The 27570-nt window shown below is 31.3% G+C and overlaps 1 protein-coding gene across 1 annotated transcript; it reads left to right on the top strand.

The window, feature by feature from the left end:
• The first annotated feature begins 3271 nt into the window (after window positions 1–3271).
• On the top strand, window positions 3272–11913 carry metrn (meteorin, glial cell differentiation regulator). The gene is made up of 4 exons (XM_073830942.1): window positions 3272–3881; window positions 4841–5277; window positions 8386–8445; window positions 10137–11913. The coding sequence occupies exons 1-4, from the start codon at window positions 3781–3783 to the stop codon at window positions 10448–10450; spliced, it is 912 nt and encodes a 303-aa protein (XP_073687043.1). The 5' UTR covers window positions 3272–3780; the 3' UTR covers window positions 10451–11913.
• The last annotated feature ends 15657 nt before the right edge of the window (window positions 11914–27570 follow it).

Raw genomic sequence — 27570 nt, 5'->3', positions numbered from 1 at the left:
TGTTATTTGGTTTTTCAGCATTTTGTGTATTTTGAACCCCAACACTGACTGTATGATTTTGAGATCCATCTTTTCACACCGAGGACAACTGAGGGGCTCATATGCAACTATTAAAGGAGGTTCAAACACTCACTGCTGCTCCAGAAGAAAACAGGGGGTGAAAACTTTTGGAGAGCAGGGTAAATTTGACTTATTTTGTCTTCTGGGAAACATGTAAGTATCTTCTGTAGCTTCTGAAGGGGAAAAAATATGATATTTAGGTGAAATAAGAAAAATCTAGGCCTACACATCTTCATTCTGTTCAAAAGTTTCTATCGCATCGTGCTTCTCTCTGAAACATCAGTGAGCATTTGAACTATTCTGTAATAGTTGCATATGAGTCCAGTTGTTCTCAGTGTAAAAAGATGGATCTCAAAATCATTGTTGGAAAGGGTTCAAATACACAAAAATGCTGAAAAACCACAGAATTTGTGGGACCTGAAGTATTTTTCTGAAGAACAGCAGGCAGTTTAACTGTTCAGGTCAAACAAGGGACTCATGAACAACTATCACTAAACAAAAAAACACAGCTGTGGATCATTCAGGTAACAATTAAGAATCAAGCATATGTATATGCATTTTGCATGATCCCTCTTATTTTGGTAAAATAATGAACACTTAGCAGATTCTGCAAGGTGTCTGTAAACTTTTGACCTCAACTGTATTTGCTGTATTTGCTAGTGCTTGGTTTTTATTCATTTTGGGGTGCTGATATCAAAAATAGCTCCAGTTTTGCTCAAGCACACATCAAGATGTACATCACTACAATACACTGATAACCCAAACTTAATTGTTCATTTACAAAAGGTTTATGGTTTCAGTGTGCAAATATTGGAATTCAGCACTCAGAAAGTCAATGCTCTTGCTATGCAACACTGCAACTTTAAACATGCACACTCACATGCATGCACATTCACATTTGCTTTCATGTGTGTATTCTTTGAAGTGGCCACCAGAGAACAAAAGCCTCACTTTATACACAGCAGATCAGCGGGGAACACAAAACACACATATACACACACCTCAGCAGGGCTACTGGACATCAGGCTTTGAATATGTCAAAGGTCCTGTCATAACCACATCAAAGACACACGCTCGTGCACGCAGACATGCACACTATCCGTAAAGATAGATTGCAGTGGTGCTACAAAAGAATATTTGATTTGCTTATAATGCAGTGAGATGAAAGAGCCTGTCAGCATGGGCCGAACGGAGGGCAGGGTGTCCTGCGGAGAGCTCCATTTACCCCCAACCACCACACCCATCCCCCTTTACTTTGCCTCCCTCCATAAGTTTAATAGCGTAGCATTGGAGAGGATTTATTATTTGAATTTCATAGTTCTTCTCAACTTCAGCTTTGACCAGTTCTTGCAGTGTTCTACTCAATTTTCAAGCACTTTGTCCCTTATTTGGACAAATTTTGCAATACAAACAAAAATTAAGCAGCACCCATTATGTTATAATTAAGATTGATTGCATTACAATTTAACTTTTGACTACATGGTAATGTAAATCCTTTAACTATGTAAATAAAGCTAACTGAAGCACTTTACAAAATGATTATTTTGGAACCATTATGCATTTGTATTTTTAGTGGTAATGTCTCAAAATTGGGTGGATTTATCATGTGTTTATATGATTTCATCCAAGTTATGCTTAACTTGATTATATCTTCAGCTTTGATCAGTTACTGCAGCTTTCAGCTCAATTTCAAGCAGTTTGTCCCTAATTTTGATCAATTTTGCATTACGAAAAAAAATGAATCAGCAGCCATCTTAATTGGATTACAATGTATATTATAATTAAGATTGATTGCATTACAGTTTTTAGACTACATGGTAATCTAAATCCTTTAACCATGTTAATAGCTAACTGAAATGTGTTAAAAAAACACTTTCTTGCATTTCACTTTGAAAGCTGGAGAGAGGACACAAAATTGATTAATTCAACAAATAATTCAAATGTTCTGAACTGACTCTATAAAATGATTCTTTTACAATTGATTGCTATATGTTTGTAAATCAATGACTTATTTGTATTTTTAGCAATAAACAACACTGTGTGTTTGGAATAGTGTTGTTGGTAGTATATCTTTCTAGATTGATAATATTATTCATATCTGGAAAACACTTTAGTTAATTTGTGTTGTTTATTCATTTGAAGCGATGAACAACAAAAATTCAACACAATCTATATAATCTACATACATAAACAGCCATTCTGACTACAAAAAATGTAACGCTATTGAAGCTAAATGCCAGAATCCGGTGAATCATTTAATCGGTTCAATGAATGAGCTTTACAAACAAATTGACTCACTAAAGTAATCATCCTAGTTCTGCTAAACTTGATTTTAACTTCAGCTTTGGAGTGATCAGTTATTGCAGCTTTTTTATTTAATTTTTAAGCAGTTTGACCCTTGTTTTGACAAAAAAATTTGCATTGAAAAACAGAAACAGCACCCATCTTAATTGGACAACAATGAATATTATATATTAGGATTATATTAAGATTTGTTGATTGATTGAAACCTGTTAAAAACAAACTTTCACGCATTTCTCTTTAAAAGCTGGAGAGGGAATGCAAAAATTGATTGATTCAACAGTGAATTCGATTGTTCTTTTTGGATGGATTTATCATCTTAGTTCTGCTTAACTTGATTTTAACTTTAGCTTTGACCAGTTCTTGTAGCTTCCTACTAAATTTTCAAGCACTTTGTCCATTATTTGCAATACAAACAGAAATTAATCAGCAGCCACCTTAATTCGATTACAGTGTCTATTATAATTAAGATTGATCGCATTACAATTTAACTTTTGACTACACAGTAATGTAAATCTTTAACCATGTTTATAAAGCTAACTAAAACGTGTTAAAAACAAAATACAAACGCAAAAATGTATTGATTCAACGGCGAATTCGAACTTGGTTCTTTTGAACCGACTCTCTGAAATGATTCTTTTAGAACTGACTGGCATTTGTTTGTAAATCAGTGACTTTTTTTTAACATTAAACAACACAGTGAGAACAATTTTGTTGGTACTAACAATTAACTAACATTCTGGATTAATAATATTAATCGTATTGGAAAAAACGGCTACTTAAGTTAATTTGTGTGGTTTATTATTTTGACACAATAAACAACACATATATTTAACGGAATCTATTTAACCTAAATTGAAAACACAGACATAAATATCGATTTTAACTACAAAAATGCACCGCCAGAATCTGTGAATCATTTAATCGGTTCACTCAAAGAGCCGTCCGAAATAAACGATTCGCTAAAACGATTCGGACGCTGTTGCCAACACCGTGTTATGTTTCAAAATCCTTCACACACATTCAGGCTGATTAAAGATTCTTCCGTCGTATTCCATTACCCAGTGTGAATAGAGGAGATGCCATTCATTGGACTTTAACTGTGATGAAGCCACGCCTCCTGTGGTGGGCGGAGTTTAAAGTTTAGTCCAGTTCTGAAACTCCTGCGCTGGAACTCCAGTCAGTCAGCAGCTGGGCGTTCGGTATCAGTCAGTCAGCAGCTCACTGCTCCCACGGTACGGACTGATCTACAGAAAGAGAGGGAAAGTTTAGTTCAGACAGATCGGTCCTATAGATCAGACAACAGTATGGAATCAGTAGGTCTTCGTTTGGCTTAATTATAGATTTGGAAAAGCAGCGGAGGGAAGGACTTTACGCACGGACTCTCTCTGGATAACCGCAGTGTCTCTTCACGCAGTGATGGAGGTTTCGGTCTTTAGGAATTTTGCGCTTTGGATTTCGTTCCTGACGGGATTCACGATGGCCAGTTACTCAGAAGACCAGTGCAGCTGGAGAGGAAGGTAAATATCACCAGTTAAAGGCTTTATATTTGTTGGTTTATATATTGCGTAGCCTATTATGTTTACGCACTTGATTTTCCTTGAATGCTTTGATTTTTCTTGCATCTCGTATGGTTTCTCTGCAATTAACAGTGTGCAAAAAGTATGCAAATAATCACTAGTAAGTTAAAGCATTTATATCTATTGATTTTTAAAATATATATAGTATTTTATATTATGTTTACGTTATGTAAAGGAATGCATTGATTTTCTTGCACCTTGCATGATTTCTGTGCGATTTAAAGTGTGCAAAAAGTATGACAATAATCACTAGTAAGTTAAATGATTTATATATTTTTGTAATTATATTGCGCATTATATTTACGTTTTGTACAGGAACGCATTGATTTTTCTGCTATCTTGCATGCTTTCTGTGCAGTATAAAGTGTGCAAATAATTACGGTAAATATTAGTAAAATATTGTGTATAAAATATAATGTGCAATACTCATTTACTCATAAATGTGCATGAATTGCATTGCATATCTATATATTCTTTGTGGATGTTTTAGTCATAGTATAGTATGAATTGTCCTTTACGCAAATGCGCGCAGAAGCCAAATGTAAAATAAGCACTTTGTTTGAATTTTTTTAAAATATATATAAATATATATAAACACAAGGGAATTAAAAGTGTGATTTCAGGGTTGCAATCTTAATGCATGTTTAAGGATATTTCCACTAGTGCAGAAAGTTTAAATGGCTGCAGTTAAAGTAACTAGTAACCAGTAGGGGGCGTTAAACTTTCCCTGCAACTTGATGCACGGGTCAAATAACTCAAGACGCAACTTTTGAGACAAGAGGCCCAGAGAAATGACTGCTTTTCTGCTTGCACCAGATTTAATGTGGATAATCTGAGTCATAGAGCTTTGTCCTGCTCAGATTTCTCCAGTCAACCTCTTCTGCTTCCCATCTCTACAGTGGTCTCTCTCAGGCGGCGAAGAATGTGGAGCAGGTTTGGTTAAGGTGTGCAGAAGGCTCAGTGGAGTGGCTGTACCCCGCTGGAGCTCTGCGTCTCACTCTTTCGCCCCGACTGCCGTGGAGCGCCATGGGTCCCGGTGAGTCCAGCAGGAGCCCGGTGTCGGCCTGCGTCAAACCGGATAAGCACTGGGGTGGGGCTCAGCTCTACCTGGAGCGGGATGGAGTCCTGGAGCTTCTTGTGGGTGACGAAACCTCCGAGATGCCAGGGCCAGCCCGTGTGAGGTGCTTCAGTGCCATGCCTGGGGAACGACCGGCACTCTTTTTGCAGGCGACACCTCACCAGGACATAAGCAGACGCATCGCTGCATTTCGCTACGAGCTGAGAGGGGATTGGACAGCGCAGCCGTCAATCAACACGGATCCAGTTGGCAGTGAAGGTGAATATTCTGGAAGATAAACCAGTGATTTATGTCATATATACACAATATATAATGATTGCAATCAGATGTACATCTATTTCATGCAACGACAACAAAAAACATTGATTTTAGTAAAATGTACTTTTAATATTAAACACGAAACAAGAAAATGCTTTCTGATTTTAATATTGGCCCCAAAATAATCTAAAATTGTCTTCTGGACTCTTAGGATCATCTACAGTTGAGGTTAAAAGATTACATACACCTTGCAGAATCTGCAAATGGTTAATTATTTTACCAAAATAAGAGGGATCATACAAAATGCATGCTATTTTTTATTTAGTACTGACCTGAATAAGATATTTCACATAAAAGACAGTCAACGAGAGAAAATAATAGTTGAATTTATACAAATGTTACCTGAATGACTGTGTTTAGTGATAGTTGTTCATGAGTCCCTTGCTTGTCCTGAACAGTTAAACTGTCCACTTTTCTTCAGAAAAATCCTTCAGGTCCCACAAATTCTTTGGTTTTTCAGCATTTTTGTGTATTTGAACCCTTTCCAACAATGATTTTGAGATCCATCTTTTTACACTGAGAACAACTGGACTCATATGCAACTATTACAGAAGGTTCAAACGCTCACTGATGCTCTAGAAGAAAAAAAATATGCATTAAGAGCCGGGGGTGAAAACTTTTGACCAGAATGAAGATGTGTGAATTTTTTCTTATTTTGCCTAAATATCCAATTTTTTTTATCATTTAGTACTGCCCTTTAGAAGCTACAGAAGATACTTACATGTTTTCCAGAAGACAAAATAAGTTATATCCTGATCCTCAAATTCCAAAAGTTTTCACCCCCCAGCTCTTAATGCATTGTGTTTCTTACTGAAGCATCAGTGACTGAGAATTAGCAAAAAAAAGTGCATTGCAAAGCAATAAAACTGCAAAAAAAAAAAAAAAAAAAAAAAAAAAAAAAAAAAAAAAAAAACATCTTTTACTAAAAAAATCTGCTTAAAGTATGTTTGTAGATTTTGGAGTTTATAAAACTGGGAACTAACATTTATAATTTTATATTATTCCAAAAATAATCTCAAATTGCTAACTCTAGTATTTTTAGGATGATGTTTCTGCAAACTTGTGATGGTTCTGCACAACTTAAGTGCAAAGCTATGAAACTATCCAAAGTTTGAACTCAAAATTGAGTTGAGTTGCAGTCGAGTGACCTCTGGGTGAATGGATGGGGGTGCAGATCGAGGAGCACCAGACAGACAAAACCAGTCATGAACAGAGCATTCATTCAAACTTTAATGAGACTTGAACTTTAGAGTAATGCATTACTCAATTTGAAGACTTGTGCTTCTTGAGGAGCACAAATGAGCTCAAATTCTTCACCTTTAATTCTAATCTTTAATTGCAGCCCTGCAGCTATTTAAATGCAATAGGTTTGAGTAATAGTTTTAGGTCGTCTCAGCTGGGAAGCTCCTTCCAGCCAGTTGTGAGAAGCGGGGGAGGGAGCGTTCGGAGTCGAGGAGCGGAAAAGCCGAAAGCGGAGGGGGTAGGGAGAGAAAGACAAAAGCTTCACATGGGAGTGGGGGGCTCGTCTCCATAGTGAGCCGTTTTAGGGAACTGCATGAGAGCACAGTCGCCGTGGTAACGAGGGGGGGTCGGGGAGGAACGGCGCAACTGAAAAGCGGATCTTTTGTTGGGAGTTTTGGGAGCAGAGAGGAGACAGGGAAGGACGTTTAAAAGTTTTAAAGGGCCAACAACTTCTCTCACACCCACACAGACACCTGTTGCGGTTTCAAAACACACACGTGGAGCTGCACGGTATGCAGAAATCAGGTTGAGATGCGTTGGATAAACTTTTAGTAATGGTGACTTTAAAAGTGCATAACTTTTAAGTAGTGCTCAACCAATATGGTCGACGTCTAGAGTGGCCGATATAATGCATGTTTTTAACAAAAAAATGTATTAAATTAACACATTTTTAACAGTTTTTATTTACTTACAATCCGCCAAATGTGAAAACTACTAAAACAAAAATTACAAAAAAACATTTTCATTATTTAAAAAAAATGAATTAAACTGAAAGTTAACAGAAATAAAATATATGAATAAAAAAAATAATTTTAATTTAGTTTAATGATGCACTAAAACAACAAAAAAATATAAAAAAATTGATCAAATTTAAATAGACATATTAAAAAATAAATAAAAATTACAAATGCAACAAAATTACTAAAACTAACTAAAATTAAAATGCAAACAGAAAATATTAACACTAATTCAAAATACTAATACAAATTATAAAAGTGTATAAAATTAAAGTGCAAACTGAAAATATAAAAACTAATTCAAATTATTAATAAAAACTAAAATAGTGTCTACAATTAATATGCAAAAAGAAAATATAAAGAGTAATAACAAATATAAATACAATCTATAATAGCATCTAAAATTAAAATGGAAAAAGAAAATATTTTACAAAAATAAAATCACCACAAATGAATTTAAAGTCTTTCAGACACTTTCAGAATCTTATTTATTCAAATATGTAATATTACTTATTTAAATGTGAGTTTTAAATATTTATACATTTATGTTGACAAATATAGTTAGACATGACCTAGGGCACTTAGATTAGCGCAGTTTATTATCTGTCCATCACAGTCTCATTTTCATTTGTTTAAAATGAATAAAGCCATCTACCCTGAACTAAAGTCTGGCATTATGACTAAAAACTATAACTACTATGGTAAATTTTTGTAAACACATATTCAGACATCCTGCATCTTCCAAACGACACAAACTTGAAAAATGAGAAATGGTTTCATTTGTGTGTGGGTGGGTTTCATGAGATCAGCTGTTGAGCTGACTTACTTTACTAGCTCATATTGGTTATCCAGATGAATGTAAGAGAGGAAGAGGGAAGTGTTAGGATCTTGAATGGGGACACACACCACTCTCATGAGCTTTGATCAGGTGACATGTCTCACACCTATCAGGAGGGTCATTTATCTCCATCACACCTCCACCGAAGACCCATAAAGTAACAGCTGCATGTTACGCCTCATGTGTTCATGTTCTTGTGTCTCATGTTCTTGTCTTCTCTTTTTCCCTCAGGGGCCTGCAGGCCATGCAATAACACTGAGATCCTGATGGCTGTGTGCACTAGTGACTTTGGTGAGTAAATGAATTTTGTGTCTGTTCTAGGTTTTTAGGGTAAATGGGCTTTTATCCAAATCAACCAGTAGGACATTTTCACCAAAGTGTCTACCTGAATGGGTCTAGGATAGCAAGAACCTCAAACCTACAGCAATTCAGCTGCCAATCCAGATCTTGAAGCTCTACGCCAAACTTCGTCAGAGCTTTCGTCTGCAAAGTACACACCAGTGTTATTTTAGTTTAATTTAGATACTATTATGTTTTTATTAATATTTAGAATTGCTAAATTTGAGTTAAAATTTACAAAAACACAAAAAAATACAAAAAAGAACTTTTCTCATTTAGTTGATAACTAAAATAAACTAAAATAACTAAAACTAAATCTGAAATAAAAATCTATTTTAGTAATTTTTATTCATTAAAAATATTATATATAATGAATAAAGATGACAAGAAATACTACAACACAAAACATTTACTTTAACTCGAAGTACTAGAATATCAAGCTAAATATAAATATATATGTATATATTTTCCCTAATTTATTACAGAATTAGTTTCATATTTTGCAACATCAAGTGCAAATATATTTTAATGAAAAAAAAAATGATAACAAAACTAACATTTCAAACTTTTCTAATTTAGTACAATAATAATAATAATAATAATAATAATAATAATAATAAATATATTTTTTTATAAAAAATAGCAAAAACACAAAACATACAACTTGAAACTTTATGTACACAAATAAGCTAAATATGTTATATATTTAAAATATATATAGTTAAAATATATATATATTTTTTTTCCCCCTAATTTTTTGTTCCAGAATTAGTTTCTTATTTTGTAACATCAAGTGTATATGTATATTTTTAGTGGATAAAAATGACAAAAAAAATAAATTTTATTTCTCTCATTTACTTTAATTTGATTTCTAAAATAACTAAACTAAAACTGAAAATTATTGAGACATATTAAAAAACTAATAAAAATGACAAAAAAGTAATAAAAATATAACAAAATAAGAAACTAATTTTAAAATAAAACATTTGGGGAAAATATGTATATTTATATTGCTATTTTAGTACATCAACTTACACTATATATACATATATATATATATACATATATATATATATATATATATATATATATATATATATATATATATATATATATATGTGTGTGTGTGTGTGTGTGTGTGTATATATATATATATATATATATATGTGTGTGTGTGTGTGTGTGTGTGTGTGTGTGTGTGTGTGTATATATATATATATATATATATATATATATATATATATATACATAAAAAAATTTATGAATAAAAGTGAGTGAAAAGTTTTTTTTTAAATATATAATTATAATATATAATTTGTATTATTTTTTAATGAATAAAAATGGCTAAAATAAAATACAAAAAATACTTTTCCCACAGATTTTTCTTTCATATTTAGGTTTAGTTATTTTAGTACATAAACTTCTTGCAAACTCCTACTGTAAATTGCTTTGGATAAAAGTGTATTTCTGATTTATGTGCACCAAACCCAACTGTCATTAATTTAGCACTTTCCAATAGATCTTTCTGGTTTAGAAGGTAATCGTAAACCAACCAACCAAAGTTCCAAAAGGTCAAGTTTGATGTTCTTTAGCAACATGTACACTTTATCTATCAATTCTAACAGAGCTTTTTGTGTGTTTAGTGGTTCGAGGAAACATCCGTTCAGTGGAAAGGGACTCAAACCTAAAAGCAGCAGTGATCAAAGTAAGCGCGACGCGGGTTTACCGTCAGAAGTTTGCGTTGTTCCCTGAATCTGGGCGTTTGACGAGGTCAGGCGAGATCCGTACGCCTCTGCAGTGTGGCGTTCGGCCTGGCGCTGGCAGCTTCCTGTTTACCGGGCGTGTGCACTTTGGGGAGGCCTGGCTCGGCTGCGCTCCACGCTATAAAGACTTCCTGAAGGTGTACGAGCAGGCCAAACAATCCCTGATGATCCCCTGCACTCTGGTCAACGACTGACGGGAAAACATGATCGTGTGGACGAAACTCATGGAAGAATCTGAGAAACTCCTGAACGCAAGAAAGAGAGAAAGTTTAGGAGAACAGAGGAAAAAGACAAGAGTCTCAGCGAAGATCACTGGATCAAGATGAATATCTAAAGAGAGACTTTTGAGTGTCCGTGTCTGTCTCATCTGGGACCCAAAACTGGGTCTCTTTTTAAACTCAGGAAATCTTGTCTTGGGACGCTTTGGTATGAACATCATATCACTGAAATATCCAAAGTCCTCATGATGTTGGAGAGAAACTCATGACTTTGAGTTGGTAAATAAGCTGTACGCAATGCATGTAGCGCAGTCGTCTTGTGCAGTATTTGACGCCACAGAAAAACACTGATTGAAAAGAAAACATTTTTTAAGATTTTAAACATTTTTTTTGTATTAAGAGTATATATTTTCTTTCTTTTATATGAGAAAAACATCAAGTCTATTTTTTAAATTTGCACTGGTGAACGGAAGGGGAACGATGGCGAAACCTAGATGCTGCAAGCACTGAGAACCAAAACGGATCTATATGTAGCATAGCAAAAGATGTTTTATATAAATATATATTTCTATATGAAATCAGCTATGGTTTATATGTTAATAGCATGCAGCTAACATGAAGTAATGACAACAGATACAATAGCAATAGTATATTAATTATTGGATTACCTCATGGTTAACTAGTTAACATGGTTAACGTCACCACTAGTTTGCTTTGATGTTGCTAAACCTACCGTCACATGTTCAGAGCACTTTTACTCTGATGAAAAATGTTTTTATTTTTAAAGTTGCGTTCACACTGACAGCAATTTGCAACTAAACCCAAACGGAGGTGGCAACTTTTGCGTTTATGCAAATGAGCCATGGTGAAACAACCAATGGGAGATACTGAATATTTAATTGCTTTATCTTAATCTCACGTTTAAATAGTTGTCAGTGTGAACACACTTTAACAGGGTATTTGGAGTTTAAATATATGAATATATGAGAATTTATTGTTTGAAATATGGTCTCTTGCTCTCATACTTGGACTTGTTTACCAAAACATTGACTGCTGGTCTCAGGCTGGACTCCCAACACTGTCCTCCATCTAATTCTGGTTATCTGCTACTGCTTTTGTCTTTATTTTGTGCTTCATATCCATTTTTTGTCAGCGATGTATGTGCACTAAACAAACGAACGGATCAACCAAACGCGGAGAGCGAGCCGACATGCGAAGCTGCCATATTTTATGCTGCCTGTGTTTTGTTATTAATGTCTTTACAAACCAATGTGACTGCTGGGTGTAAAATATATGTATATGTGTGTTTATGTGGATGTCGTCGTGTATATAAGATGTTTTAGAGTTTTAAAACTGGATGACGAAATATTCTGTTAACATTGTAGAGTTTGTATAAAAGATTGGTTAAAAAAAATACAATTATAAAGAACAAAAATCAATGAATTTGTGTTTGTCTTATTGTGTTACTTATTAAACTATAAAATTGTTGTGATATTGTTTAAAAAAAATCTGAAATAGATTACTTTCCAATATGAAAAAGAAAATAGACTACCATTCAAAGTTTTTTTTTTTTTTGCTTTCTACTGCTGCATTTATTTGATCAAAAATACTGTAAAATGTTAAATATTATTACAATTAAAAATAATTCTTTTCTATTTGAATATCTATTAAAATGTAATTTATTTCTGTGATCAAAGCTGAATTTTTAGGATCATTACTCCAGTCTTCAGTGTTCCTTCAGAAATCATAACATTTATGATTATTATCAGTGTTGAAAACATGGTTCATACAAGGAGCTTAATGTGCTTTAAATAGGCTACTTGACTTTGGCTTTTTAAAATATGTAAGGCCTGGAAAACCCTTAAAAAGTTGAAAAGTGCTTGAATTACTGAAAAATAAAGTATCTGTGAAAACAGTGTTAATTTTCTAAATAAGTTTAATAATTCAAAAAACAATACTTTTTTCGCTTATTCCCGTTAATGTCATTAAACTTGCAAGCCAAATCAGAAGTAGTACTGACAATGTCGTGTAAACATGGCTGAAGTCGCAAAAAGAGGAACAGATGAACCGAATCTTTTGAGTGAATCGTTTACGCTGGAACCACTCCGATTGATTCAAACTCGTGACTTTGATCATTCATTTTAAGCGATTCACTAGCAAAAACCAAATCAAAGTAAAAGAGTCGTTCATTTTCGAATTGCGACATTGCTTGTAATGATCTTAAAAATGAGTAATGGGTAATTTGAGCTTTTCAAAAGCCCGCAAAATGATTCACTGTTTTGAAGAGCACCAATCGGATTGTGTATTCCAATCATTTGATTCAGATCGAGACTTCTGAGACGGTTCGCAAATCATTTGATTTAGATCGAAACTGCTCTGAGTCCTGATCTGAAATGATGGTTCACGAATCATTATTCAGATCAGGACTTCAGGTGCGGATAGCACATCATTTGAGGCGCTCTAATCAGATTGCGTATCAAAAATCTTTTGCTTCAGGTCGGAACTTCAGTGCAGGTTCGCGAATCATTTGATTCTTTCGGGACTAGTTCGAAGCGTGTATCTCAATTATTTTTTTCACAAATCAATTTTCTGACTTTTAAAAAAATAAACCGTAGAAAACATCAAACCATTAAGGTACAGTTATAAAAACAAAAACAAAAAAAACTAAAGAAAAAAGAAGGAAAGTATATACAAAAATGAATCCCTTAATAAAATTAACCATGGTTTTACTATGTTTTTTTTATGTATAACCACAGTTTTACTACAAATACCATGCTTAAACTTTGGTTAATATAAGAAAACCATGGCGAATTTGTGGTTATCATGGTTTAACTATAACTGTGTTGCCAGGTTAACAAAAAAAAGTAATACGTTTACCCTAAGAAGATACAGTTTTTAGGATTAACAGAGCTTTAAATAGTTCCCATTTACTTAGAACAACTTTGAATAAAGAAAAGAGAAATTTAAGACCCTGCTTTTCGTTTATGTATGTGCAATTTACCTAGCAGGAAACAAATTATTTAGGTTCCTATATTCTCTTTTGAGAAGTCAAACAATCCAAAGAAAACAGAAAGCCATTGGATAAACAAGCTTTTTTGTCCATAAGCTCTTTGTGAAACTTGGATGAACTCATTGCTCTGTTTTCTGACCTCTTCATATTTAAGGAGAAAACTATAGTTTATAGACATTGCTTGTTATGATTTTCAAGGGCACAGAATTTAGTAGAGATGCTATGACATGTTCCGATAATATCAAAAATTAAATGTTTGTTGTCCGCTGTTATGTCCCCAACAATATCTGTACGAAACCCTGTGAAAATAGTTTATTTATAAATTATAATAAATATAAATATGCTGCTTCATATTTTTGTATAAATTGTGATGCATTTTATTTTTCAGGATTTATTGATAAAAAGAATAGCATTTATTTGAAACAGAAATCTTTTGTAACATTATAAATGTTTTTACTGTCACTTTGATCAATTTAATGCATACATGATGAATTTCTTTTAAAAAAAAACTCATGCTGAGCCCGATCATTTGATTGGTAGTCTGTCTATAAAACGATGTTTGTGACTGTGCTGCTGTCTACAGGCCATGTTTCACTTTATTATTATTATTAGCAAATGTATAACCTTATACTGTAGTTGTAAGGTGAATAACAGGAACATGAGGAAGGGTGTTGGTGAGCTGTTGAGGGTGTGTGTGAGTGTGTGTGTGTTCAGGTGAACAGTGTGTGTATGTTTGGCCTTCCAAGAGCTCCAGAGATAGAACAGGAAACGAGTGCGACCCAACCCGCAGACAGGAGCTCTCTGACCTGGATTGTGTCCATTTTTATCTACAGACACAAAAACATCCATTCATACAGGACCACAAACTGCACTTCAACCCATTAACTCACTATTCATCTCAATCTATTTCTGTTAGCATTAAAGCAATATTACATGCAAAATAGCTCTGCACTACATTTCTAATACTACAAATATAAAAGAGAGTACTTATTATTAATAATATAAAAAAGTGAAAAGAATGTATGCTTGACATCATATTTGTCATTATAGATCTTAGAATACACTGCAAAAATTATTTTTCGAGGCTGTAAATAGAACACAAATTTGGGGAGAATGTTTTACAAGAAAATGCTATTTCAGTCTTTGTATGAATTTCTTGTTTAATTTAATGTGTTCCCTGAGGTTCTTTGTCATTTTCTTGTGAAATTTGTCAGCAATAAACCAAGCAAATCCTATACGTTTTAAAGTTGCATTTAAAATACTTATTACTTACATACTTAATACAGTATTTGACTAATACATTACAGGATGAACTCAGCAAGTTTTTTTTTTTTTTGGAAAGAAATGAACACTTTTATTAACCCTCATGTGGTGTTCATGTCATTTTTGACTGGAGAAGATTTTCTTTTTCCTGAAAATACTAGTTAATGTTATCGCATTGAACTGAAACTTAGTGACTTTGTTCACAGAGACTATAACAACCTGTCCCCATTTTTTTTTTTTTTTTTTTTTTTACTTTTTTTGTGTTGTTTTTTTCACCTTGTTACACCTATGGTGTTCCCGGTCAAAAATGACAGGCCTACACAAAATAGCTTATAAATCCCTCATTATGCTATATTATCCCCAAAAATTGGATTCAATCTTTTTATCAACTTGTTTTCTTTCAATTAGGACTGGTTTCTTATTCAATTTTCAAACAGTTTAATTGTAGGAGTCATTTATCCGAGTGCAGTTTTTTTTTTTTTTTCTCAATATTGCCAAAATGATTAACAAATAATGCTTTTTTCACTCAAAAACTGAGGTGCATAAGCTCGGATAAATGACTCCTACAATTGAACTGTTTGAAAATTAAATATAAAACCAGTCCTAAATGAAAGAAAACAAGTTGATACAAAGATTGAATCCAAGATTGGGTGAAAATGTGGTTAAATTAGTGATTTATAAGCTATTTTTTATAGGCCTGTCATTTTTGACCGGGAACACCACAAGTGTGACTATGTGCCATTTTTTACAAAATAAAAGTTTTTCAAAACAAACTTCCTGGTGAACCATTAAAGTAGACTAGTGTGATCAACAGAACCAATATTTTTTCATATTTTTTTAATATTTCCAAAATTATTCAAAAATAATGATTTTTTAACTTAAAAAATTAGATGCCTACTCTCAGATAAATGAGGCCCACAATTAATTAGATGCAAATAGAAATATAAAACCAGTCCTAATTGACAGAAAACAAGTTGACAAAAAGATTGAATCCAAGATTGGGTGAAAATGTGGTTAAATGAGTGATTTATAAGCTATTTTTTATAGGCCTGTCATTTTTGACCGGGAACACCATAGGTGTAATAGGATTTTGAACACCACATGAGGGTTAAGAATCCTGAAAGATGTATCACAAAAATATGAAACAGCACAACTGTTTTCAAGATTGATAAATCCTGATGTAAATTAAATGATTCGTAATCCACGCTTAAATCCCCAACTGAATCAAATAATTTGCATTCCGTGCTCTTAAGATCCTAACTAAATCAAATGATTCACAATCTGTGCTCCGAAGTCTCAATCTGAATCAAATGATTTGCGCACCATGCACACCTTACCTTAGCCCCGCCCTCACCGAGCTGAAACAGTCCGACTCCGATCGCCATTGTGTGACTCAGGTGCAGCGGAAGACAAGAATGTCTCAGATTGAGCGATTGAGGTGTTCTGTTGTTGAATGTAATAATGAACAAAACAGTCATCATTTACTCCCGATATCTGAGCTGCTGAAGATGAAGAGGATTAACGTTACTTTTGTTTTTAAAAGGAAAGCGCAGATTCTGATCGACATATGTGTCTATGTTCGTGCAAATCATTCGTGATGCAGCTTGACCCACAGCAGAAGTGAGTGTAAGGGTTTTTTATGCATCTTTGCAAATGGACTTTCTTAACAATGTGCTTGTTTAGCAAGTTTCACAGCCAAACGTGGCTAAATTTGGCTAAAGTAAACATTATGGCTTGTCATCCCACAGCAGAGAGGGGCGGGGCGAGCAGAGCTCATTAGCATTTAAAGGAACATGCAATGCTCTAAAAAGGGCTGTCAACTTGTGGAAAATGGGCATGGGGTCATCGGATGCCCATTTTCCACAAGTTCGTATGATTCTTTAGGGTCTTAATGAAAAGTCTATATTATACTTTGGTTAAAAATTCTCAATATCAGTGTAAAAAAACACCCTTTTACCTTGTCAAAATCAGCTCTGCAAAACATCAACTAATTTTATTGCATGGTCCTTTAAATGCAAATGATTGCCTAGGATTATGAGCCGTAATGTTTACTTTACCAGCATTTAGCCGCGTTTAACAGCGGAACTTGCCAACAAGCATATTATTAAGAAAGTCCATTTGCAAAGATGCATAAAAAACCCTTATACTCATTTCTGCTGTGGGTCAAGCTGCATCAGGCAGTGTTGTTTTTGACAACCATCTTAGATTTAGTCTTAGTCTTAGTCTTTTGGACTAAAATGCTTCTTAGTTTTAGTCAAATTTTAGTCACTTCTATATGTGATAGTTTTAGTCCAATTTTAGTCGACGAAAAGTCAAAAAGGTTTTAGTCTAGTTTTAGTCAAAAAAAAAAGGGAAAAAAGTAGTCTTTTAACAAATTAATGTAGGTCAGTAAGTATTTTGCTGTTGGGTAGTGTCACTTATAAGTTGTGAAAATAGCAGATCTATAGTTCAACACAATATGAGCTTCCGGATCGACTATTTTCACCAATAATTACAATAATGAAGGAATGTTTTAGAACATAAGACAAACAAGGATGGAATGCTAAAACGGCTTGCCATACTAGTATAGCAAAGAGTATTTAATGCTAAAACGGTTTGCCATAGCGTCAGATACTTTTTAAGTTTTAATTGGCATGCACAATAAGTGGAAATGTCATGCATTTTAAACGTCTGACGGACCACCCACTAACATTTTCGTCTATTCTCGTCAACGAAAACTCACACACGTCTCGTCATGTTTTAGTCATCAACGAGCCATTTTTATCTCGTCATCGTCTCGTTATCGTCATGAAAAAAAGTGGCGTCAACGAAATGATTTCGTCATCGTCATCGTCGACGAAAACAACACTGGCATCAGGAACGATTCGCACGAACATAGACGCATATGTAGATCAGAATCGGCGCTTTCCTTTAAAAAAACGAAAGTAACGTTAATCCCTGTGTCTTCAGCGGCTTAGATGTCGGGGGTAAATGACGACTGCTATGTTCATTATTACATCCAACTACAGACCACCTCAATCTCTCAATCTGACACATTCTTGTCTTCCCCTTCATTTAAAAAATGTTCAAATAATCTGACTGACTCCAGACTTTACTTTTTAAACTCTATTTAGTGTTATTAGTTGTGTAGATTAAACTACTATGTTTACTATGTTAAACTACTCGTTCTTTAAAAAAAATACAGTAGTTGGGTTGAGAAAAGTCTATCATGAATATCTTCTAAAGACTCTAGATCCCTGTGGTGTGTGTTAGCATGCTGACATAACACTTCAACCCCCCTAGAGAACACGACTTCTCCAGGAACACACACTTTTGTTCCTTAAGGGTCTGCAGATGGCCGTAATCCCATTAAAATGCGGAGGGAAACCTAAGTGTGTGTGTGATTGAGTGTGTAGAGCCGAGCTCCTCAGGTCGGGGTGGGCAGTGTCTTTCTTACTTCCCGCCAAAATGACCTTAATTATCACCTCAGACAAAAACAATTGAAGTCATGTAAAGAAGCAACATCAAAAACATGATCACATAACCCTAAAAGTCACGACCATAACAGCGACAACAGAACATTTTCTTCCGATATCCCAACCATGAAACCTTTAGATTTACACCTTTCCATCTCAATTTCAGAATAATTGTCAAATCATAAACATATTCGGTCTGCTTTTCTACTGCGTTCACTCAACATCGCTTTTAAACCATGAAAAATGAAATTGGCTCCAGAAACCAATTACTCTCTCCTAACATTAAAAACAACACATGCTGTCACATGTCGTCCAGCTTGCACAACACACACATATCTGTCAACGTCTCTCAAAGACACATTAGCGTTTCATGTCTCTAGAGCTCCAGGCGGGCCGAGAAACCTCTCTGAGAAAAAACATTTGACTGGTGTTACTCTTGCCACAATATTTCAATAAATAATAAGAAAGGTTTAACTAATTCATCTGTGACAGAACATGAAATCAGACTCACAAAAACTGACACTATGAGTCCCCAAAACAGACCGAACGCATTTCCATGTTACAGATCTTATTATATTTTGGTTAAAAAAAAATCTAGTATTATAATGATATATTAGTGATTTAATGAATGAATGAATGAATGAATTAATAAATAGTGACATTTAAGTGTTATTTTGTAGCACAGGGATGAGACCAGCATGTTTTGATTAAAAAATTTACCATATAAAATTATACACATATAATATTAATTAATTAATTAATTAATATTTATTTTATTTTGTGTAGCAAAGAAATAAGAAAATATTGTGTTTTGGTTAAAAAAAAGTACTATAATATAATTTAAGGTTATGGTTAATATTTGTGAATAAAATAAAATAAAATAAAATAAAATAAAAATTCATATTGTGTGTATTTTGGTTAAAAAAATTACTATGATATAAAAACATACACATATATACACATGCATATGCATATAATATCTCAAATTAATTAATAAATATTGATATTATTGTGTATCACAGAAATGAGAAAATATTGTGTTTTGGGTAAAAAATGTACTATAATATAATTTAAGGTTGGGGTTAATATTTGTGAATAAAGTAAAGTAAAATAAAATAAAATAATAACAATTTATATGAATGTGTTATTTTGTAGTATGAAGATGAGACTAGTGTGTTTTGGTTAAAAAATAAGTACTATGATATAAAATCACACATATGCACATAATATATAAAATTAATTAATAAATATTGATATTATTGTGTTATTGTGTATCATAGAAATGAGAAAATATTGTGTTTTGGATTAAAACCAATGTACTATAATATAATTTAGGGTAAATATTTGTAATAAATAATAAAGATAAAAAATAAATAAAATAAAATAAAAATAAAAAATTATATCAAAGTATTATTTTGTAGCACAGATGAGATTAGTGTGTTTTTGTAAAAAAAATATACTATGATAAAACAAAATACTTGATTTAATTAATTAATGAATAATTTTATGATAAATTAATAAATAAATGTGTATGTATTAGTATTTATTTAGTAGTATTTGTAGTATTTACTCTCTATTTAATTAATATTGATATTAGTGTGTTATTTTGTAGCACAGACATGAGACTAGTGTTTAATTAACTAATGAATAATATTATAATCAATAAATGAATAAATAATAAAAAGGTTTTTAGTATTTATTTAGCAGTATTTATTTATGTATGCTATAATATTATATAATTAATATTGATATTTTGTAGCACATAGATGGTAAAAAAAGTACTTCAATATAATAAAATATTTGTTATAATATTATGATAAATAAATGAATAAATAATAAAAAAGTTGTTAATTAACTAATAAATGATACTATAATAAAAAAAGGTTTTTAGTATTTATTTAGAAGTATTTATTTACTTATGCTATAATATTATTTAATAAATACTGATATTAGTGTGCTATTTTGTTGTTTTGGTTAAAAAATGTAATACAATATAATAAAATATTTGTGATTTAATTAACTAATGAATAATATTATACTAAATAAATAATAAAAATATTAGTTTTTTGTTAGTATTTATTTAGATATTATAATATTAATATTTGATATTAGTGTGTTATTTTGTTGCACAGACATGAGACAAGTGTGTTTTGGTTAAAAAAATTACTGTAATATAATAAAATATTTGTGATTTAATTAACTAATTAATAAATGTGTATTTATTGGTATCAATTTAGTAGTATTTCTAGTATTTCTTTATTTATATGTTATAACATTATATAATTAATATTGATATTGGTGTGTTATTTTGTAGCACACAGATGGAAAAAATTACTGATACAAAAAATATATTTTCGATTTAATGAACTAATAAATAATATTTAAATAAATTAAAAGTGTATTTATTAGTGTTAATTTTGTATAATATTTGTAGTATTTATTTATATATTACACTATTATATAAGTAATATTGACATTAGTGTTCAAATACTTTTGAATGAATTAATAAAGAAATAAAAATATAATATACATACACTGTAAAAAGTGAACAGTTGGATCAACTTAAAAAAATTACTTCAATTGGTAACACCTAAACATTTTAAGTTCTTTCAACTTAATTTATCACATAAATTAATTATAAATTAAGTTGAAATAACTTAAAATGTTTAGGTGTTACCAACTGAAGTCATTTTTTTAAGTTGATCCAACTGTTCAATTTTTACAGTGTACAGACTGTAGTTACAATGTTAACCATCCAAACCTTGAACTTTCAAACACAAAATAGCTTGACTAAAGGTGGGCGAGTTTAGAAACCTGTCAGAAAACAGTCATTATTTTTCTAATTTAACACAAATTACACATGCAGTATAAATCTCATTAACATTATGCATTTTAAATCAACCAAATAATGTGCTAATAACTGTAATCACTCTGAAACGTGGACACTGATGAAAATTCTAACATGCCGCTACCTGTTTCTCAGATCAGAGAGACAGAAAAGTGTTTGCTCCCATAACAGTAAACAAATACTACGATTGCCCCTGAGACTCAACGCCGTTTTCTGCACCAGCATCTGAAAGCCATCAGTGACAGACAGAGGCAGATCTGGGTTAGGGGCGTTCGAGTGTTTCCCCGAGGTACAATCAGCGGGCGCTGCTAAACTCCTGTGATAATGGGCAGAATGTGTGAACACATGCGAACGGACTGTGAGAACAGGAACTGAGCCAAGACATGAGGAAAGGTCCAGAGCCCACGAGATACCGAACGGCCCGTTCATGCGCGTCAGAGAGAGAGAGAAAAACGCCTGCTCTTTGTGTCGAGTGCCTACAGGAGGGCGTCTGAATTTTGTCCCAATCATGACACACGGATTAAACCGCAGAACGGAGTGTGGGAAAAAGTCTCGGGACCCCTCCTCTCGCTCTTTCAAACTTTCCTTCAGGTTATTTTCCCTTCAACCGCCCAGCATGCAGTTTCTCTCTATCTCTCGGCTCAATCTCTTGATGTTTCTCTCAAACTCTTGTGCTTTTTTCTTTCCTCTCTGCAGGCCCCTTTTTCCACTCAACGCCTGTCTCTCTCACTCCTCCAGACACGTTAAAGAGCTGGAAATCTCTCAGAACGGTTGAAATCAGCCAGCAGGTGCTTCTGACAGAACGAGAGAGAGGCGAGAGAGGGACGTTAAGATGACAAATGACTGCTAGATAAACATTTTTCAAAAACAAAGGAAAACTCAAAAGTTTGGGATCAGTAAAACTTTTTTAAAATTAGTCTCTTATGCTCATTAAGACTGCATTTATTTGATCAAAAATACAGTGAAAAAACGGTAATACTGTAAAATATTTTTACAATATAAGAAAATGGTTTTTATTTTAATATACTTTAAAATATAATTTATTTCTGTGTCGCAAAACCGAATTTTCATCGGCTGTTATTCCAGGCTTAAGTAATCATTCTAAAATGCAGATTTATTATTAGAATTATCTTCAAAAAAAAAAAAGCATTTTTTTTCAAAATACAAATCTTTTCTAACAATGTAAAACTATGCTATCACTTTTTATTAATTTAACACATCCTTGGTGAATAAAAGTATTCATTTAATAATTAGTATTTATTTATATATATGTTATAATATTATATAATTAATATTGATATTAGTGTGTTATTTTGTAGCACAGAGATGAGATTAGTGTGTTTTGGTTAAAAAATTGCTACAATATAATTTAGTTAACTAATGAATAATTTTATAATAAATTAATAAATAATTTAAGAAGTTATTAGTATTTATTTAGTAGTATTTTTTAGTATTTATTTATATGTTATAATTTTTTTATAACTAATAATGATTTTAGTGTGTTATTTTGTAGCACAGAGATGAGATGCGTAAACCATTATTAAACATATATTTTGTGTATTTATGTATAAACAAATATACATAAATACATACATTTTATAAAAACTACTATATACAAATTAGATTTTTAAAATAATTTAAAATTATTATATATATTTTATAATACATTTAATATTAATTAGTATATAAAAATTGGATTGTGAAATATTTTAAAAATATTATATATATATATATATATATATATATATATATATATATATATATAGTTATCAAAGTAAAATATGATTTTATAATGAATAATTTTATAATAAATGTTATATTTCTTAATAAAAATTGTATTTTAAAATATTTAAAAATGTATATTGTTATGTAAATGTATGTTATATAGTTATAGTTATCAAACTATATAAAACAGTATGTAATATTTTTTATAATAAACAATTTTATAATACATTTTATATTACTTCTAAACAATTGTATTTTCACACACACACAATTATTTTTTAAATATTTAACTATAAAATATAATTATTGTAAGATATTTTAAAATTAAATTTTCTATAGTAATTAATATAACATGTATAACAGATTGATTGATTTATTTAATAAATAAATTATTAATTGATATACTTTTATATAGGTTGATAACTATATATTATTGTTGTTATCAAACTTACTTAATATTCAATATTATTTTATAATAAATCATTTTATAACTATATAGTATTTTTTTATTTTAAAATATTTTACAATTACTATATTTTAATTTATATTATATTAGCATTACAATGTTATATTCTCTAATTATAATATGTATCATTATTGTTTGTAATGTGCACTTTATTAAGTAATATTTGTGGGTGCATAAACATATATGTGACCCTGGACCACAAAACCAGTCATAAGGTTAAATTTTACAAAACTGAGATTTATACATCATATGAAAGCTTAATAAATAAGCTTTCTATTGGTATATGGTTTGTTAGGATAGGACAATATTTGGCCGAGATACATCTATTTGAAAATCAGGAATCTGAGGGTGGAAAAAAATCAAAATACTGAGAAAATCACCTTTAAAGTTGTCCAAATTAGGTTCTTAACAATGCATATTACTAATCAAAAATTACATTTTGATATATTTACAGTAGGAATTTTACAAAAAAATCTTCATGGAACATGATCTTTACTTAATATCCTAATGATTTTTGGCATAAAAGAAAAATCAAAAATTTTGACCCATACAATGTATTTTTGGCTATTGCTACAAACATACCCCAGCGACTTAAGACTGGTTTTGTGGTCCAGGGTCACATATTATTTATAATACAGGATGAACTGGGGTTATCTTCACATAAATGTAGATTTTAATATTTAATAGAGTGCAATCAGATAGTTATAATGTATTTTACATTGTATTTAGACTATATATATATATATATATATATATATATATATTAATATGCATAATATTAATATATTATGAATTACATTATTTATTAACATTGTTTATATTATTGTACATATATTAAAATACTTACATATTATTATTATTATTATTATTATATTATTAATTACATTATTTATTGATATTATTGTTTAAAATACTGTTTTATAACTGCATAAACAGTCAGACTTCACTATAGTAAGTTTTGACTGTGCTTTACAGCAGTCATTCATGAATCATCCAGCTCTGTGAGCCCATAGTGATGCTGAGATCTACTCAAGAATGTGTGTCTGATACTACGAGCAGTGGGAACATTCAGACTGCCAAATAATATTCCAGCTGGGCATCAGAGTCTGTCTTCAACAGCTAGTACTTCACACTTAGAAACCTGTGTGTAGTCTGAATATGAGAACAGCTACTTTAGTCCTTCATTTAGTCTTTAATGCTCAGTCGACATGTGCCTAATAAACTCTGGCAGGCCGTGTCAGAGCATGCGTGTGTGTGTGTGTGTGTGTGTGTGTGTGTGTGTGTGTGTGTGTCAGTGGACGGGACAAGGCTTGTGAACGGCTGTAATTTATGAGAACAGGCTGGGGGGGGTGAGACGGAGGAAAGAAAAAAAAGTGACAAAAGCGAAAGAATGTGGGACGCGTGAGAGAGGAATTTGAGCACAACTCCACTATCAAATTAATGAGTGTGTGAATTCAGACAGACAGACTGAGAGCCAGTGGACATGAATGAACTTTTACCTTTCCAGGATGCATATAATTAATATTTAAATAGGCTTTTTTATTTAAAAGACTGTAATTGTCCTGCTTGCTAGTTCTCATGGTCATAGATAACCTGGAATATAAGATATCCACAATTAATATAGACTGCCGATCAAAAGTTTGTAATGTATTTTAAATAAGTTTCTAATGCTCATCAAGGCTGCATTTCTTTGATCAAAAATATAGGCAAAAATGTTATATGTTATAAAACATTATATAATGTTATAAAATGTTCTTCTATTTTAATACACCTTAAAATTTTTATGTATTTATATTTATTTCTGTGATCAAAGCTGAATTTTTCAGCATCATTACTACAATATTCAGTGTCACATGATCCTTTAATCATTGTAAAATACTGGTTTATTATCAGTGCTGGAAACATTTGTGTTGCTTAATATTTTTTTATATATTATATTTATATTAGTATAGTATTTATATTGCAATATTGCAATATATAATAAAAAAGCTGCAAATAAATACTACAAATATTGTACTTAATAAATTCACACTTTTTGAATTGTATTTATTCATTATTTATTATAATTAAATAAATAGATATCAATATTAGTTATAGAAATATTATAATACTAAAAAAATACTACTAAATAAATGCTAATAACTTTTTTAATTATTTATTTATTATAATATTATTCATTAGTTAATTAAATCAGAAATATTTTATTTTATCGTAGTAATATTTTTAACCGAAACACACTAATCTCATCTCTGTGCTACAAAATAACACACTAATATCAATATTAATGATAGAATGTTATAAAATATAAATAAATACTAAAAATAACACCCTAATAAATACTAATAACATTTTAAATTATTTATTCATTTATTTATTATAATATTATTCATTAGTTAATTACATCAGAAATATTTTATTATATCGTAGTAATTTTTTTAACCGAAACACACTAATCTCATCTTTGTGCTACAACATAACACACTAATATCAATATTAGTTATAAAAATATTATATTATATTATATAGCTTGATAACAATTATATAATAAAAACTATAAACTATAATTATTAATTAAATTAATTAATTTAAAATATTTTAAAATCCAATTTCTATATAGTTAATTAATATAAAATTTATTTTTTAATTATTAAAATAATACTTATTATTTTATATATATTTTATATATGTTAAACACAAAATTTACGTTTAATATTTTTTTACTTATAAGTATGCATTATTTAGTTTAAGTATTTATACAATAGAAATCATTTCTATTTAAATTAAAATCTGCTTAAAACTGTGAGGTAAAGAGTTGAAACCACTTTGTTCTTCTCTTTCTCTTTCGTTCTCATGATGTCAACGTGCCTGTGCGGATGCCACCCAGTGTGAGCTGGCACACAGTCGGTCGACCGGCCAACCCTCGAACACCCCCCCCAGCAATTACCCTCACAACCCATAAGCCCCCTCCCCAACCACTGCTCGTTTCCCAGGGGTTCAGGGGCCACTGTACTCACTACACTCCGTTTCCCATACGCATAATCTAGAATTTTTTTCCCCCCGGCTCATAAAGAGGCGCTCGAAGCCTCTCAGTCTGCAGCCCATTTCCCAAACACTCTCCCTTTATCTGCCAAGCCCACAGCCTCTTTCTGTCTCGCTCACTCTCTTTCTGTGTTTTCCACACTCTCTCTTTTTGCGGATAATCCGTGCTATTTTTTTTTTCTTTTTCTAGTAATATGCTTTCAAGTTTGCCCTGCAGTATTTCCAAATTTAAATTCCTAGGATGAATTCGCTTCTCGTTCACGTTTAATTTTCTCTTTGAAAATGGAGGTACAGAGAAGTTTTTAAAAGTTCTATTTTTTAAAATTTGAAATGTTTTATTTAAAACTTTTAGGAAACAAGTATTATAGTAGTTGGAAAGCAGATGGATTTTTTTTTATTATATTTTTATAATATAATATTTTATTTTTTCTATATTATTTTTATCTCTATTTATAAAAAAAAAAATCTACACATTTTGAAAATAAAAAAATATAGATTCAACACTAAACTGCTTATAAAATGCTTGTAACCCTTTATCTTCCAAGCCCAAACCCTTTTTTCTGTCTTTTCCACACTCTCTCTTTTTGCGGATAATCCGTGCTATTTCTTTTTTCTTTTTCTAGTAATATGCTTTCAAGTTTGCCCTGCAGTATTTCCAAATTTAAATTCCTAGGATGAATTCGCTTCTCGTTCACGTTTAATTTTCTCTTTAAAAATGGAGGTACAGAGAAGTTTTTAAAAGTTCAATTTTTTTAAATTTGTAATGTTTTATTTAAAACTTTTAGGAAACAAGCTTTATTGTAGTTGGAAAGCAGATTTATTTTTTTCTATATTATATTTTTATCTCTATTAATAAAAAAAACTACACTATTTGAAAAAAAAAATCTATTTGAAAAAAAAAATTAAAATTATAGATTCAACACTAAACTGATTATAAAATGCTTGTAACCCTTTATCTGCCAAGCCCACAGCCTCTTTCTGTCTCGCTCGCTCACTTTCGGTCTTTTCCACGCTCTCTTTTTGCGGATAATCTGTGCTATTTTTTTTTATAATATGCTTTCAAGTTTGCCCTGAATTTAAATTCCTAGGATGAATTCACTTCTCGTTTTAAATGTTTTATTTAAAACTTTTAGGAAACAAGTATTATAGTAGTTGGAAAGCAGATGGATATTTTTATTTTATAAAATAAAAATATGTTTAAATTTTTATAATATATAATGACTATAATATAATATATATATTAATATATTTTAATAATATATATATATATATATATATATATATATATAT

The sequence above is a fragment of the Garra rufa genome, chromosome 24 (assembly GCF_049309525.1).
Source record: "Garra rufa chromosome 24, GarRuf1.0, whole genome shotgun sequence".
Classification (NCBI taxonomy): Eukaryota; Metazoa; Chordata; class Actinopteri; order Cypriniformes; family Cyprinidae; genus Garra; species Garra rufa.
The sequence above is the reverse complement of the archived record's forward strand: the minus strand, read 5'-3'. Positions and strand labels throughout refer to the sequence as shown.